General features: G+C 41.7%; 3 protein-coding genes across 4 annotated transcripts in view; all 3 read left to right on the top strand.

Annotated features, from left to right (window-relative positions):
• The window catches only part of LOC110958600 (adenylate cyclase type 6-like), a 36,745-nt gene extending 25,176 nt beyond the window's left edge, over window positions 1-11,569 (top strand). The window contains exons 11-24 of the mRNA XM_051949133.1: window positions 1,442-1,470; window positions 1,704-1,851; window positions 1,978-2,075; window positions 2,210-2,297; window positions 2,442-2,558; window positions 3,806-3,955; window positions 4,155-4,330; window positions 4,533-4,565; window positions 4,651-4,680; window positions 4,771-4,903; window positions 5,257-5,520; window positions 5,697-5,901; window positions 6,075-6,199; window positions 9,693-11,569. Of these exons, the coding sequence (XP_051805093.1) occupies window positions 1,442-1,470; window positions 1,704-1,851; window positions 1,978-2,075; window positions 2,210-2,297; window positions 2,442-2,558; window positions 3,806-3,955; window positions 4,155-4,330; window positions 4,533-4,565; window positions 4,651-4,680; window positions 4,771-4,903; window positions 5,257-5,520; window positions 5,697-5,901; window positions 6,075-6,199; window positions 9,693-9,821 (1,725 nt within the window). The 3' untranslated portion in view covers window positions 9,822-11,569. The remainder of the gene's footprint in view (window positions 1-1,441; window positions 1,471-1,703; window positions 1,852-1,977; window positions 2,076-2,209; window positions 2,298-2,441; window positions 2,559-3,805; window positions 3,956-4,154; window positions 4,331-4,532; window positions 4,566-4,650; window positions 4,681-4,770; window positions 4,904-5,256; window positions 5,521-5,696; window positions 5,902-6,074; window positions 6,200-9,692) is intronic.
• Window positions 11,570-13,918: 2,349 nt separating this feature from the next.
• The window catches only part of LOC110946265 (polypeptide N-acetylgalactosaminyltransferase 6-like), a 35,186-nt gene continuing 34,275 nt past the window's right edge, over window positions 13,919-14,829 (top strand). The window contains exon 1 of the mRNA XM_051949139.1: window positions 13,919-14,042. The gene's annotated coding sequence lies outside the window, so the exon portion shown is untranslated. The remainder of the gene's footprint in view (window positions 14,043-14,829) is intronic.
• Window positions 13,919-14,829, top strand: part of LOC110958611 (polypeptide N-acetylgalactosaminyltransferase 6-like) — a 35,186-nt gene continuing 34,275 nt past the window's right edge. For both annotated transcript variants that reach the window (XR_007942369.1, XM_051949140.1), the window contains exon 1: window positions 13,919-14,042. The gene's annotated coding sequence lies outside the window, so the exon portion shown is untranslated. The remainder of the gene's footprint in view (window positions 14,043-14,829) is intronic.

Below are 14,829 nucleotides of genomic sequence, written 5' to 3'. Positions count from 1 at the left end.
CAAATAGCCAGAAGATTTATATTTTTAATGCTGTTAAGCATCTGAACCCCCAAATCCATCAGCAGGTTTGAGAGGCAAAGAAAACACCTTTTTAAAAATGGCAAAATTGCACCATTTATCACTGTCAGAAACTGTAAAAAACACCCAAAAAAACATCAAATTATCAACTTTCTGACGGTACTTAAACTACTCATTTGTGAAGTGCCAATATATGAAAATGGTCAGAAAAATGAACCATATCAAAGCATAAAATCATCAAAAGAATGAATACAACATGTACTACAGAACTACTTTCTGTAAAAGACAAAAAATTCGGTACCGCCCTCCACACACATGAAGCCGTTAGTGCGACTAACAGTTGAACAGCAAAAATTCAGGGACTATTTGAACTGGGCTGTACTGCAGGCTGTGTTCACACAGAACGGATATGAGACGGGTATGAAAACAAAATAATAATGTAAGAAATAAAATATCTATAGTATCAAGAGTCACCATCTTTTAGAGTGCTAGGAGGGTCGAGCTATAATTGCGGGACTTTTTGTATCATAGTTGACATTTTTGCTGTTTTCAGGCCAATAAATCAACATGGCCGCCTGTAACCAAACACCACGTGGCATTTTTACAGAAAGATTCTTCTAAAATACTTGGAATGCATATATTTTCTGTCTCTCTGCTTCTAGCCGTTATTGTGCTGTCTTCATAGAGGTGCAGGGTTTTATACTGGAGTGAAAAATGAGACCACAATAAGTAAAAATTTATCAACAGCAAAAAAGGCCCAGGAACTTTTCAGAGGGCTAATTAGTTAGCTACAGTTAGTAAGTTAAGTTACTGTTACAGAGAACATGTCTAACTAGTAAACAGATGTTAACAGGCTAACATGCTAAACTAGGATGGAGCTGCAAGTGTAGCTGTAGACTCCTTTTTATTTTTGAGTGCCTTCACATCCATTTAAATGTGACAAATATGTGCCGAACCGACCTATACGAGACAATGGGAATGTAAGAAGAAATATTGATCCGTTTCCGTCAAACAAACATGAGTCACAATCGGGCTCCCAGGGAGTTCCTCTTATACTTACTAAAGCTAATCTGATGACAATACAGCTGGAGATTTTCTTTCTCACCCACTTTCTCTTATTTCCTCTCTCTCGCTATGCTCAAAGTCTCATTTCCTATTCTTTCCTACATTCTTTCCCTCTCCTCCTCCTTTTGTCCTCTCCATCTCAGAGGGTTTGAGCCCTAGGGGCAAACAGGGTGTAATTTGAAGCCTCCGAGCATTAATTAAAACATCAGTCTGGCTCACAGGGATTAGCTGTGCAGATGTCTGAGTCTGTCTGTTTTTCAGTTGTAGTGTGGCACCACAATAATCTCTTTTTACTCTCTTTTTTTCCTCTCCTGCTCTCTCTGCTTTTTGCTCTCTCTGTGTTTTTGCTTTTTCTCAGGGCATCGATGCCGCATCCAGCAAAGACAAGTGAGTGTTTTGGCTCCACTTTCTGTTATCAGGGCAGCTTTTGTTATTAGTGGTTGATTGGCAGGCTGTCACTTTAGCAGTTTGACTTTAGGACCCACTGTTGGTTTTGCACGGTCAGATCCAACACAGCACTAATACCATATTAGCTCTGAGTCATCCTGCCTGTCACAGCAGAGGCCAGTTCCCTCACATACACATTCGCAGAGTGACCTATTGTTCCATGTTCCTCACAGTCGCTGTGCTCAGGAGGCTCTGAACCCCGAGGATGAGGTGGATGAGTTTCTTGGACGAGCCATCGACGCGCGCAGCATCGACCAGCTGAGGAAAGATCACGTCAAGAAGTTTCTGCTCACATTTCAGACCGTCGACCTCGAGAAAAAGGTTGGTGTTTGACGAGAGTTAGACTGAAATTCACCAAAAATTCTCGCCAAAATAAGCTGAATGAATCATCGCTTCTTTAAACTGAGCTGCAGTGCCACTGAGTTTTCACTGATTTTCTGTTCTCAGTACTCCAAAAAGGTGGATGATCGTTTCGGAGGATATGTGGCCTGCACACTTTTTGTCTTCGCTTTCATCTGTTTCATTCAGATGATTATTTTCCCAAAGTAAGTACTTCTCTCAGACAACTTGCCTTTCGCAGTTATAAAGAATTGTGGCCAGGAAATGTGATTTTAATTACTTTAGGAGGAGTTAATAAGACTTGTACTCCCTAATGAGCCTGCTTTCTGCTCTTCCGCAGAACAACACTTATGCTCGGTCTTTACATCAGCATCTTCATCATCCTCGCCAACATCCTCTTCATCTGTGCCATCTACTCTTGTGTCAAAGTAAGAAACAAAGGCCTTCGCCACTCATATGAATCCTCTTGCAGATATCTTTAGATAAGAGTCCTTATTACATGTCTTCAGCCAGCATCACTAATGGTATTAACTCCCTCTTATCTGATCTTCTCCCCGCTGCCTCTATTAAAGCTTTTCCCAGCTGCCTTGCAGACAGTAACCAAGAAAATAGTCCAGTCTCGAGCAAACAGCACACTGGTGGGCGTCTTCACCATCCTCCTCCTCTTCATCTCTTCTTTTGCTAACATGGTAGGAACTGCATCTCCTCATTTAGTCATTTTTCTATCACGAAACAGATGTTTTAGGTTGACGTTGTTTCAATAAGTCCCGACGGGCTCTGTGTGTCTTCCTCATTTGTCTGTTCGTTCACAAATTTTTCACATCACATGCTCACGTTTTTAAACATTGGGAGACATTCTGCTCCATCTTGGCTTTAAAATTAGACTTATTTGCCTAAGGGGGCGCTATACTTAGAGGCTGCGCTGTAATTGTCAACTGTGACAGATGGGGTTGTAGAAATTCATCTATTTTTAGCCATCATACTTTTTCCATGTTTATCAACAACTCATTTAGCATTGTGTTTGTGCATGTGTGGATTAAAACAGGATAAATGCCGGTGCCAGTGCATGCCAGGTTATAAATGCCACGGCTGAGAAAGGGGTCAAAAGTTGCAGAAGGTTTATACGTGTGACAGCCTATAAACACTGAAACTGTGGAATTTTTTAATCTAATGGTGTGAAAAAAGCTGGCTGTAATTGGAGCGATGCTGTAACCACGGTTTAGCCCAGTTTACCGCAAATGTCGCGTTTGTTTGTAGACCCTGTGTGTCACCTTCTGGGTTTTGTAGCTGCAGCTTTTTGTGCTGACCCACATGCCTGCAGGTGTTGTTCCAGGCTGTGATTGGTTGCTCAATCTCAGGCTCAAGCATCAAATTAGGCAATTTAGGTTTCGTAAGGACTTATTCAGTTGCTCAGTGCAGCAGCTGATTTCCTCTGTGTGTGCACCGTTGACCAACATAGTCAGTTTATACATTTTTGGAACTTTTTGTGACACTTACTGTGTTATGGAAATGTTTAAGTTTGCAAAAAGTAACTTTATAAATACATGTCAAAATATCAGGAATACTGACTAATGACAGGCCAGAGGGCAGAAAGAAAGATACATTGGCGTATTATTGAAAGATATTGAAAATTTAATGGAATTTCAAAACACCAGTATTAACAGAGTTTGATCACCAGAGCACTGAGACCTGTTTTTCAAATGTGCAGTGTCGTAGCTGGTAAATATAGGTCAAAGGTTTTTACAATAATCAAGTGGCTTTTGTGAAATCTGTTATTATGATGTGCAAAAATCCTGCTGTCAGCTTTGTAGTTCTCGTTCAGGAGAATTATTGCATGTTTTATAATTGTGGCTTTCTGTATTAAGCACAACACGTGTCTCCTGCTACTACTTGCTGGTTCCTCTTATTGGCTAACTAGTTCCTCCTTTCTCTCCAGTTTACCTGCAGCACAGAGAATCTGGAGGACTGTGTGTTCAACGAGCTGAACACATCGGTGACTCTCTGCCTGCTGCACAACCTGACCAAGACAGCAGAGGACGGTTTGACTCTGTGCTCCAGCCAGGCCATGCCCTGCCATTTCCCCGAGGTCAGCTCCGTAGCATTTTAACATGTGTGTCTGTTAGTGTTTGCTTTTTGTGTGCGCACACAGAAGCACAGGTGCGTGCCTGTGTGCTCGCCTTCGTGTTTGTTTTTCAGTGTGTAAGAAAAGTATGTTTGAGCATTCGCCTTAAACCTTCCTCCTCCTCCTCCTCCTCCTCCTCCCTGCTGTCTCCTCGGTGCTGCAGTATTTCAGCTACAGCGTACTGCTGACCCTGCTGGCCTGCTCTGTGTTCCTCCACATCAGCAGCATAGGGAAGCTGGCTTTGATGCTGCTCATCCAGCTCACTTTCCTCCTGCTGGTGGAGTGGCCTCAGGTGGCCCTGTTTGACAACGCAGACCTGCTGGTCATGGCCAACACCCTGTGAGTCCAATGCCAGGAACAGTCACACATTCACATAACACGTACTCCCATTCTTTCCCAATTTTCAACCTGAATAGTTCAGCTTCTGTGTCACAGTAGTGCAGTTTAGGTCAGAATTGGCCTACTTTTTTATGATCGGGTTTAGGTTTTAAGAGACCTACTTTCTTCTGTTTCTTTAATATGTTCCAATTTGTTCCCTCAGGCAATTATCACCTGTTAATGATTCCCTCCAACAGTAAGTTGTCTTTTATGTATTGTAGTAGCTAATTTTAATGACTCACATGAAGTATGGTCATGACTTTCTCTTGTCTGTTTTCTAGACTTGGTTTCAATGAAACTGCAGAACAGTGGTGAGCAGTTTTCACTCATTCCTGTGTCCGGTTTAATACGTTTTACTCCCATACAAGACACTCATTCATGACTCCTCTCTCCCTCCTCAGCCTGGAGAGCATGACCAAGGTATCCCTAAAGGTCATGACCCCTGTCATCCTCACCGTTTTTGTTCTGGCTCTCTACCTGCACGGCCAGCAGGTGGAGTCCACTGCACGCCTCGACTTCCTGTGGAAGCTGCAGGTAAATAAAAGAGTTTCAGTTACGAACCAGAAACAAAAGTGAAGCTGCTACTATTCAAACTCGACAAAAGGCGTTTTTCACAGCGGATCTGTTGACGTGTCACAGCAGGAAAAAGCACGAGGTCAGTAATAACAATAACAATGACTATTCTATATAAGTCTTGCCAGTGTGCCAGCGAGCCAACATGCATGACATCAGCACTGCTACCGAGGGAGCTGAATGGAAATTATTATTTACACCTGTGCTTTTTCTACTGCAACATGTCAAACGGTCCCATAGCAGCAGCTTTGAGTTCTTGAAGGAATCCAGTCACCTGATGATGATGATGTGACTCTTGCTGTTCCTCCCATAAGGCCACAGAAGAGAAGGAGGAGATGGAGGAGCTGCAGGCGTACAACCGCCGCCTTCTCCACAACATCCTGCCCAAAGACGTAGCTGCCCACTTCCTCGCACGCGAGCGTCGGAATGACGAGCTGTACTACCAGTCATGTGAGTGCGTCGCCGTCATGTTCGCGTCCATCAGCAACTTTTCAGAGTTTTACGTCGAGCTGGAGGCCAACAACGAAGGCGTGGAATGTCTCAGGCTGCTCAATGAGATCATCGCTGACTTTGACGAGGTGAGTTCAGATACAGATTAGTAATGTAACTCCAATTAATATAGGGGATTGGATAAGGTGTGCACCATGGAAGTGAATCATTAGTCATCTTCTTGTTTGTGTTATTCTGTCACTTAGCATCTCTGCTGACCTGTAGCCGACGTGCTGCTTATCTCTTTTTGATTACTTCTCCCCAGATCATCAGCGAGGAGAGGTTCCGTCAGCTGGAGAAAATCAAAACCATCGGCTCCACCTACATGGCCGCCTCCGGTCTCAACGACTCCACCTACGACAGAGAGGGCCGCTCACACATCCTCGCTTTGGCCGACTACGCCATGAGGCTTAGAGAGCAGATGAAATACATCAACGAGCACTCCTTCAACAACTTCCAGATGAAGATAGGTAAGCGTGGGAGGTAGTGGAAGTTGAGCTTGAAACGCTATCTGATAAATCTTCTTCGGATAGGCTTCTGTTGGGTCAGACAGCAGTAATCCTCCTCCTCTGAAGCAGCATTAATATTCAGATAAACTGGTGTAACTAATGTGATGGCTCACAGTCAGGTGGTTTGTTCTCAGGGTTGAACATGGGGCCGGTGGTAGCAGGTGTGATTGGAGCCAGAAAACCTCAGTACGACATCTGGGGGAATACAGTCAACGTGGCCAGCCGGATGGACAGCACAGGAGTACCAGACTACATCCAGGTACTGCAAATGTGCTGAGGTCTTATCAGCAGAGGATCGGCAGTTTTTGACTTCATGTTCATCAGAAATATTTGCCATATTCAGTTTTTGCTAAATGAGTCAGCCAGCTCAGAATATGAATCCGGTTTCTTGTGAAATTAGTCATAACGCTGTTATCACTGGTTACTCAACATGAACGTGTTTGCCCCTTATGTTCCATTCATGTTCATTTGTGCCCAAGTCACTGTGAAAACAACTTCTGCACATTTCCTGTGGTTGTCAGGTGTTTATTACTCCAAAGCACATAAAGTCTAGTTTGTGGTATCTGAAAGGAAGCTTATACTACAGATCCAATCACTGCACAGTCCTTCACTTTCAGGATTTACGCTCAGACATCTGCAGAAGTGCCTTTGAGCAAGAATCGGTGTCAGCGCTGGACAGGCTGTTATCTAGCAGACATCAGGCTCTAATGTCCCTCTGGGGAAGGACAGAAAGCTAAATTTGAATTCCCTCAGAGGCCACACAACTACCACAATATTATCATCCTCAGTGGTGAAAGATCGTCACATGTTCCTGAGAGAAGCTCAATTTTATTCATAGATTCATATAGCAGATGTTGACACTTATTGTGAAATGTTTAACAGCCCACATGCTGTGAAGCTGCTCCGAAATCAAAAGCATGGAAGAATAGAACAGTGCTTCCATCTGTTGTACACTGTGTGTTACTGCAAATCAAAATACCTTCAGCAACACAAAGCAGAAACAGTGCAAATATTCAGTATTTCTATTGTGAATTAATCTTTTGATGACTTTTAGGTAAACAATAGATTATGAACGGTGTTGTGGTCATTATTTTAAAAATACTGTGCTTATTTGTAATCTGTAGAAAGCAGTTGGTTACACTCCTCATTACATTTATTTAGCGTTCATCTGCAGTATAGCATTAGGAGTACTATCACAAAATTGCCAGCTAATAATATAACCTAAAACCCAGTTTGTGGGTGGGGGTGGGGGCGTGCATTTCACACCTAGGTATTCAATAGTGCTCCATCTGAATCAATTCACACCACAATAACTATGTTATGGCTATACAAACCATCTAATTATGCAGAAATGCAGTATAAAGAACCGTTGAATCACCGATAGATAACTCGTGTAGCCACAATAAATGCTACAGCTGCGACACACATTAAAAAACATCCATAATGACCTCATAAAACTGCAATATTATTGAGGAAAATAGCATTTCTTTATAGCAAATAGGTTTACTCACCAAAAATTCTTCTTATTTGGACACAAAATCCATCCTCCCTGGCACAAGTTTTAATTCGTTTTAGTGCTGAAAATGTTTGCTGGACAGAAGCAGTGGACACAGGGATGGTCACCGCCAAACACAAATGTGTACAGCTGCCCCATGCCCTCACTCAGATTTTTCTGCTGAAGGAAGTCCGGGAAATCAGTGGGAGATTTTCCTGCAAAATCATCCATGGCATACATTACAGTCAGTTCTGGTTTTAGCCGAGACAGATGGTAAAGTGTTCCGTGGCTCTGTGGTAAGCTGGAGAAGGCTGCATGCGGGAAATTTCTCTTGTATTCCAGAAACTTCTGGGGGTCGAGGAGGGTGACAAACATCAGTTTTTCATGGTCGTCTGAAAAATAATACTGTCCAGAATCCTGCCGTGGAGTTGGTGGTAGTGCGCGCCACGATCTTGCGCTTGATCTCTGCGTGCGCTCGGAACGTTTGCGGTGCGTTCAGGGACCTTGTAGAGTTCCTCGTATCGGCTTCTCTCTCGCTCAACGGTGTCACAAAACTCCTTTACCCTAGCCAGACAAAACTGTACATCCAGTTTTATGTCATGTAGTACTGAAAAGATCACATCTGAATACTCAACAATGCCATTAAATATATGAAGCGGTCTCCTGTTTGTGACAGGCTCGCTAGCTCCGGAATTCCCCGACCTTTCTTAATGATGTCCAGCTTTTCTTAAAAAGTCCGTCTTGAAAGTGGCTTTGACAATAAATCTGCAACCAAACCCATTTCTTCTCCTCCTTCAACCATTGTGGGTTGACAAAATAGCTATTAAATCTAACTATATTTCTGTTCGAGCAGCTTGCTAGCTCTGGCCAGTAAACTCTCTGGCTATCCAATCAAAGGGTCTGAATACGCTGACGTCACCGTACGCCTGCTAGAGGGCCTAATTGGTTGAAGCAACAGTTTAATCGACACTTATTTTTTGCTGGAGGGCCCGCAGAACTGATTGTGAAGGCCTCCAGACCATCCATCCATTCTCTATACACCGCTTTATCCTCACTAGGGTCACGGGGGGTGCTGGAGCCTATCTCAGCTGACTCAGCGAAGGCAGGGGACACCCTGGACAGGTCACCAGTCTGTCACAGGGCTACATATACAGACAAACAATCACACTCACATTCACACCTACGGGCAATTTAGAGTAACGAAGTAACCTCAGCATATTTTTGGACTGTGGGAGGAAGCCAGAGTGCCCGGAGAAAACCCACGCATGCACAGGGAGAACATGCAAACTCCATGCAGAAAGATCCCCGGCCCAGCCCGGAATTTGAACCGGGGATCTTCTTGCTGCAAGGCGAAAGTGCTAACAAGTACACCACTGTGCAGCCCAGCCTCCAGACCATAGACTGTATATATATTTATATACTGTATATATATATATATATTTATATACAGTATATGCTCCAGACAGATTTCTTTGACTTTCACTCTGCACAGTCAGGAGGAAAGCGATGAAAGGAAGTGGACAGACAATTTTGAATTATTTAATAAGTATTCATGGACAAAATAGAGAAAAGCAGCAAATGATCACATTCAGTATTACATGTTTGGTATACATTTTTTGATAATGATTTTATAATCAAAGCTTCATTAATTTTCTGTCAGTTGAACTGTCAAGAACTGCTGGTTTGACCCAGATAGATAAACACTGTTTCAGATGCTGGTGGTTAGCACTTTCGCCTTGCAGCTAGAAGATTCCCGGTTCACATCCCAGCTTTGCCAGGATCTTCTTGCATGGAGTTTGCATGTTCTCCCTGTGTATTGTGAGTTTTCTCCAGGTACTCTGGCTTCCTCCCACAGTCTAAACACATGCTGAGGTTAATTAACTCTAAATTGTCCGTAGATGTGAATGTGAGTGCTGTTGTTTGTCTCTGTGTGTAGCCCTGTGATAGACTGGTGACCGGTCCAGGTGTCCTTCTCCCTGAGTCAGCTCAGTTAGACTCCAGCCCATTTGCGACCCTAACGAGGATTAAGCGGTGTATAGATAATGAAGATAATGGATGATGCAGACTCTATTTTTATACACATTTCACTACTTTTTAAACATTCTCTTCTACACATTATCTTCCTCTGTTTACGTTCTGCCTTCATCACGGTGCTTTAGGGAGATTATTCGGTGTGAAACTGGGACTGACACTGTTTCTCTCTGGAAGGGTTGAATGTCTCATATCCTGAGTGTCAAATGTCGGCATCCTCTCTTAGGTGACCACGGACTTGTACCACGTGTTGGCCAACAACGGATACCAGCTGGACTGTCGAGGTCTTGTCAAGGTGAAGGGAAAGGGCGAGATGACCACTTACTTCCTCACCAGCGGCCCCCCGGGCAGTTAGCGACGGACCGGCCGACCGCAGACTGACTCCCCCTGCACTGATGAGGCGGACACTGCAGAGACTGAGTGGTCAGCTCGATGAGGCGATGAGCACCAATAGCTCGGTGAAAACACACCGGGGACAGGAGACGGCCGCCGGAGACGAGTCTTTATGTTCACGTCACCAACTCAGATGCACACGTGTCAGCCGTCGGTCATGTTTGAAGGCTACCCCACCTCCCCAAGCTGCCCGAGAGATAATGAAGCCCAGTTGCCTTAGGACGGAAGTGGCATTGCTTGTGTTTATGAGCAATAGTACAAGTATTTCATGTGGAATCATTATTTATTTTTCGTGAAAAGCAAAAACTACGTTTCGTTAAAGAAAATATGCAAGGACAACATGAAGGATGACAAATAACCAAAGAACAAATGTTTGATATGAAACACACACTAACGATTCTGCTCAAATGTACGGTAACCTTAAGTAATTTATTCATCTTTTGAGAGAAAAAGGCCACGGAAACGTCACTGTCACTGACAGGGATGAACACTTTTTTTGTTTTTTTTGTGGACTTACTAATGAAGGAAACGCACATGCACACGTATGAACACAATGCAAATAAAAAACACAACAACTTTTGCTTGGACCTCTGTGTTTCTTATCAGGGCCTTCTTTGTTTCTTCCAGTCTGTGATTATCCGCAGTCTGGACTTGAGGCTGTTTGTAGTTTTACTCAGATGTACGACTGAACACTCGCTCCCTGCAATGTATTTTTGGTTTGAGCCAAAAAACGAGAAGTATGAAATGAAGGAAGGGCAGTTGCATTCGAAATGCAGAACAGAAGAGATTGTTGAACTGTTGTGAAACATTTTATACAAGAGTGTATGTGTGTGTGTACTGAATGTATGGGTGTGAGCACATGTAACTGAATGCTGATCTTTACCTATAAAGGGGCATACTGTAATTTTTCACTGTGAGGTTTTTACAATACTGTATGACAATGCTTTCTTGCCAAACTGGTTGCTGCAAGGCATGTTTTATATTATTCATCGGAGTTGTGTGTCCATTCCTGATTTATTTTCTTTTTTTTGTGTGTGTCAAAATGATCATTTGAAGAGAATTATGTCTGCTGCGCCTTTTACTGGACTGTGATTCTGACTGATTTCATTCCAACTGAAATAAGCAAAAGCCTATGAAATATGTGGGGTTTTTTTGGATTGTGTAAGGAAATGTCAAAGTAAACTGGTTACCTGACAGCTTCAGGATTAAGTGTGTGCAGAAATTCTCAATCTGCTCATGTCTGTATTGCCTTGAGATGACGCAGTCTGCATACTTCACGGACCAATATTCACAACTCTACACTACAGTATTCAACCCTGTTTTGTGTTTTTCACATGGAGGTTTGTAACCCCCCAAAATTAGTTTCAAACAATAATCAGATGAATGTATGTAATGAGTTGTTCTGTCCACAATGAGACTACTGAAGAATACTAGTCTTTATGTTGCCTTTGGAACTGATGAAGGAGCTGAACTGTTGTTTCCTGAAGCTTTACACTCTGTGGTAATATATGCTCATTTTTCTGTTGGAGTCCAAAAACGCTGCCTGAAGAGGCTACAAAAAAGCTCCTCACTTTCGTTGGTCTTTCTCTGTCCTTAAAATGAAAGGTCAACTAAACACTGTTGCATTTTCCTTTTAAAAAGAAGTGGCAGTTTAACAACTAGTGCAATGATTGATTTGATTAAATTCCCCTTGGATAAGAAATCGAAAAATGACTGTTTTTTTTCTTTGAATTTATTGTATTTGTTTCATTTGACGTTCTTTCTTGAACAAAGACAAAATGAGTCGACTGCTTACTTCACAATGTAGTTTTAGCCTGTTTCGCGGTGTTCTGTTTGTTAGCTTTAATTTAGCTCTCGTGTCAATCAGCACCACGCAATCAAGATTCCTCCCTGTGACAGTAACCTGAGAGATGCTTCCATCTCCTTTTCTGCATAAATCAGTCTATAGTTTCAAGAGGACGATACGGGAGAGAGTATTTAATTGCTTGCATATGAATAATGAATTTCTGTCGAGGTAGAGGTAATGTTCACTTACAACACTCTATGCTGAACATTAATTAAGTGACATAAATTCCTCCTAATCCCTGATGAAAAACACTAATGCTACTATAATAGATTCATGACACAGCGACACATAAAGTACAATCAATGGCCACTTCTACAGGTACTTCTTGCACAGTCTGATGCAACCCGACACTACTGTTCATCCTTTAAGTGGACTTTTATGACCCCTATAATGTTTTCATACACAGGTGTCATTTTAGTCATGAACAAAAGTTAGCATGAACTTATCATATCTTGGTGGTCTTTAGTTTCTGATGACTCATGTAACTGAATTTTCTATGATGGAATTGTTGAAACCCATGCATCTTTGTCAAAAAGATATATTAAAGATCTTCCGCAAAAATGTCAAAAATATAGGTACAACAATGCTTACATTAGGTTTAAATTCTCCGTAGACTTTTTTTTACCTCTAGTAGGTGCTTTTAGTAGCTGTCCACAAGCTTCTGCTTGTATCTTTGATTATTCCTCTTTGCAGAATTAGTGCTGTTAAACTAATTTTCTTTTCTTTCGAACACAAACTTGTCTCTTCTTCATAGCCAACAGTTTCTTGATTGGGTTTAAATCAGGGTGTTGGTCAGATTAGTCTCAAGCACTAATTATAGCCTGATTTAGCCACTTCTTTACCACTTCTAATTTGTGTTTGGGGTCATTGTCTATTTGGAACATCCAACTGTGTCCAAGACTTCCTTCCTTTTCCAAACAATGTAGAGATAATCCTCATTTTTCGTTATTCTATTTACTTTGTGTAAAACAGTAGTTCTACTGCAAGCCAAAGAGCATGATACCGCCACCACCATGCTTAATGGTAGGTTTGTCGTTCTTCGGGTTAAGGGCCTCACCTTCTCTCCTACAAACATATATTTGATTGTTATCTCCAAATAACTCATTTTTTTTTGGTTAATCTGGCCGTGGAACTTTCCTTTAGAGGGCTTTTTCTTTGTCCATGTGACCAGCAACGGTCAAGCCTTAAGGTGTCGCTTCTAGAGGAAAGGCTTCCTTGGATTAATTCTGATCTCCAAAGTTGCTTTAAATTTAGTCTGTGTGCCTTTCCTGACTTCTTGTGGCAGAGTTTAATAAGTATCAAACAGGCCCTATTTAAATTGGCTCAGAGGAGTCACCAACTGTAGTCGATCATAGTCATTCACAAGAAGTTGAAGTTTACAACACTTAGAAAATTTGATTAACACAGCTTTTTACATCACTAAAACTGAGAATTCAATAAAAAATAATAATCCATTTTATTTGAAGGTGCCTTTCTTGCCACTCAATGACACCATACAAAAACATTTCTGTACATACACAGCACACATTAAAAACAATAAAAACAATAGAGACAGGGCAATGGAATATGCAGTTTAATCACGGTATGTATATTTTTGACATGAGATTTTTTTTTCCCCAGAAGACCTTATAATAAATCCATAGAAGAACCAAAGTGAATAACTGTTTCTTGTGACAAAGACTCATGGGTTTCAGTGACTCTGTCATGATTCAGTGATTGGAAACTCAAGACTCCCATGACATACATTGTACGAAAAAAAAATGTGTGCAAACTTTTGTTCAGGACTGGGTTAAGGTCTGAAAAATTGTCTATGGTGATCATCTGGAATGCTCTCCTCTCAGCATAGTGCAATCCAGTAAAAACCAAATGTAGGAATTTACTGAAAATATACATTTCCAACAACATTTTATGTGTTATTGAATCACGGAGTTTCTCATAAAGTGGCCACGGAGTTCGCTTTGGATTATCTATTTTACAGTTTTTGTCTTTTTTGTGTATGTGTGTGTGTCACATGTTTTATGTTGCGTTCTCCCACGTGCGTGAAACTGTCAATACAGGGGCGCAAGCTCTGTTTCCTTTTTTTTTTTTTTAAAGAGAGAAACAAAGATGCGCGCGGAGCTGAGCTGGGGAGGCGCGCGGCCAGCAGGGGACTCGCTCACACTAATTATTCCAACTAATGGCACCTGTTCGCTCCGAAAGCACAACAGTCGGCAGCGCTCTCTGCTCCAGCTTGACAACTTCCAAGAAGAGCCCGGAACATTTGTCGGCTTCACACAGAAACACCGAGTCCGGTACTGAGGCAGGTGAAAGTGGGCGACAACTGCGTCTCAGTTTAAGGTAAGAGGCGATATTTTTTGAGAGCACAAATCATAAACTATTATGGTACTGTACACCTTGGTGTTATTTGTGACGCTTAATGTCAGATTGTCTTCGCCAACTTAATTCGTGATTTCTACTAAGGTAGTACATTGTTTCCTCGTGTGGTGTTTAAAGCTGTGAATGGCCTCATGAAGACTCAGTGAAAGCAGGATGTTTGCGGCTCTTCCTCTTTCATTTTGCTGTAATGTGTTCAACTAAAGGCCTCCTTGGCATTTTTATTTCCTCATATTGCCAGTTCTACTGGTGCTACTTGCTATTCCAAACTGTAGATGCTAACCTGTATAATTATCCTGATCTCATGCATTCCTGATAAAATTAATTTATCGTGATGGCACATATAGATATTTTGACATTAAATTCAAAAGCACAGACTCACATATTGACTTTGTTTTGGCAATGATGTACAGTAACTGACGAGTTAATCAATTAGTTGTCAACTATTGAATTAATCACCAACTATTTCTGTAATCGATTTAAAGGTATAGTATTTAAAAAGGCAAAATTCTCTGATATCAGATTATTAAATTATAATATTTTCTGATTTATTTACTACTATGGCACTAATGTTTTGGGGTTGGAAAACACTAATCAAACATTTTGCCCCATTTTCTGACTTTTATTAAACCAAACAATTACACAAATGCAAATCAAGAAAATAACCCAGAGATAAATCCACAATGGAAATAATCAGTAGTAGTCTCCCTAATATTGTGTGATTCAATGTTTTTCATTCCTCCTCCTCCTT

This window comes from Acanthochromis polyacanthus, chromosome 6 (genome assembly GCF_021347895.1).
Source record: "Acanthochromis polyacanthus isolate Apoly-LR-REF ecotype Palm Island chromosome 6, KAUST_Apoly_ChrSc, whole genome shotgun sequence".
Classification (NCBI taxonomy): Eukaryota; Metazoa; Chordata; class Actinopteri; family Pomacentridae; genus Acanthochromis; species Acanthochromis polyacanthus.
This window is presented reverse-complemented; position numbering and strand designations above follow the sequence as displayed.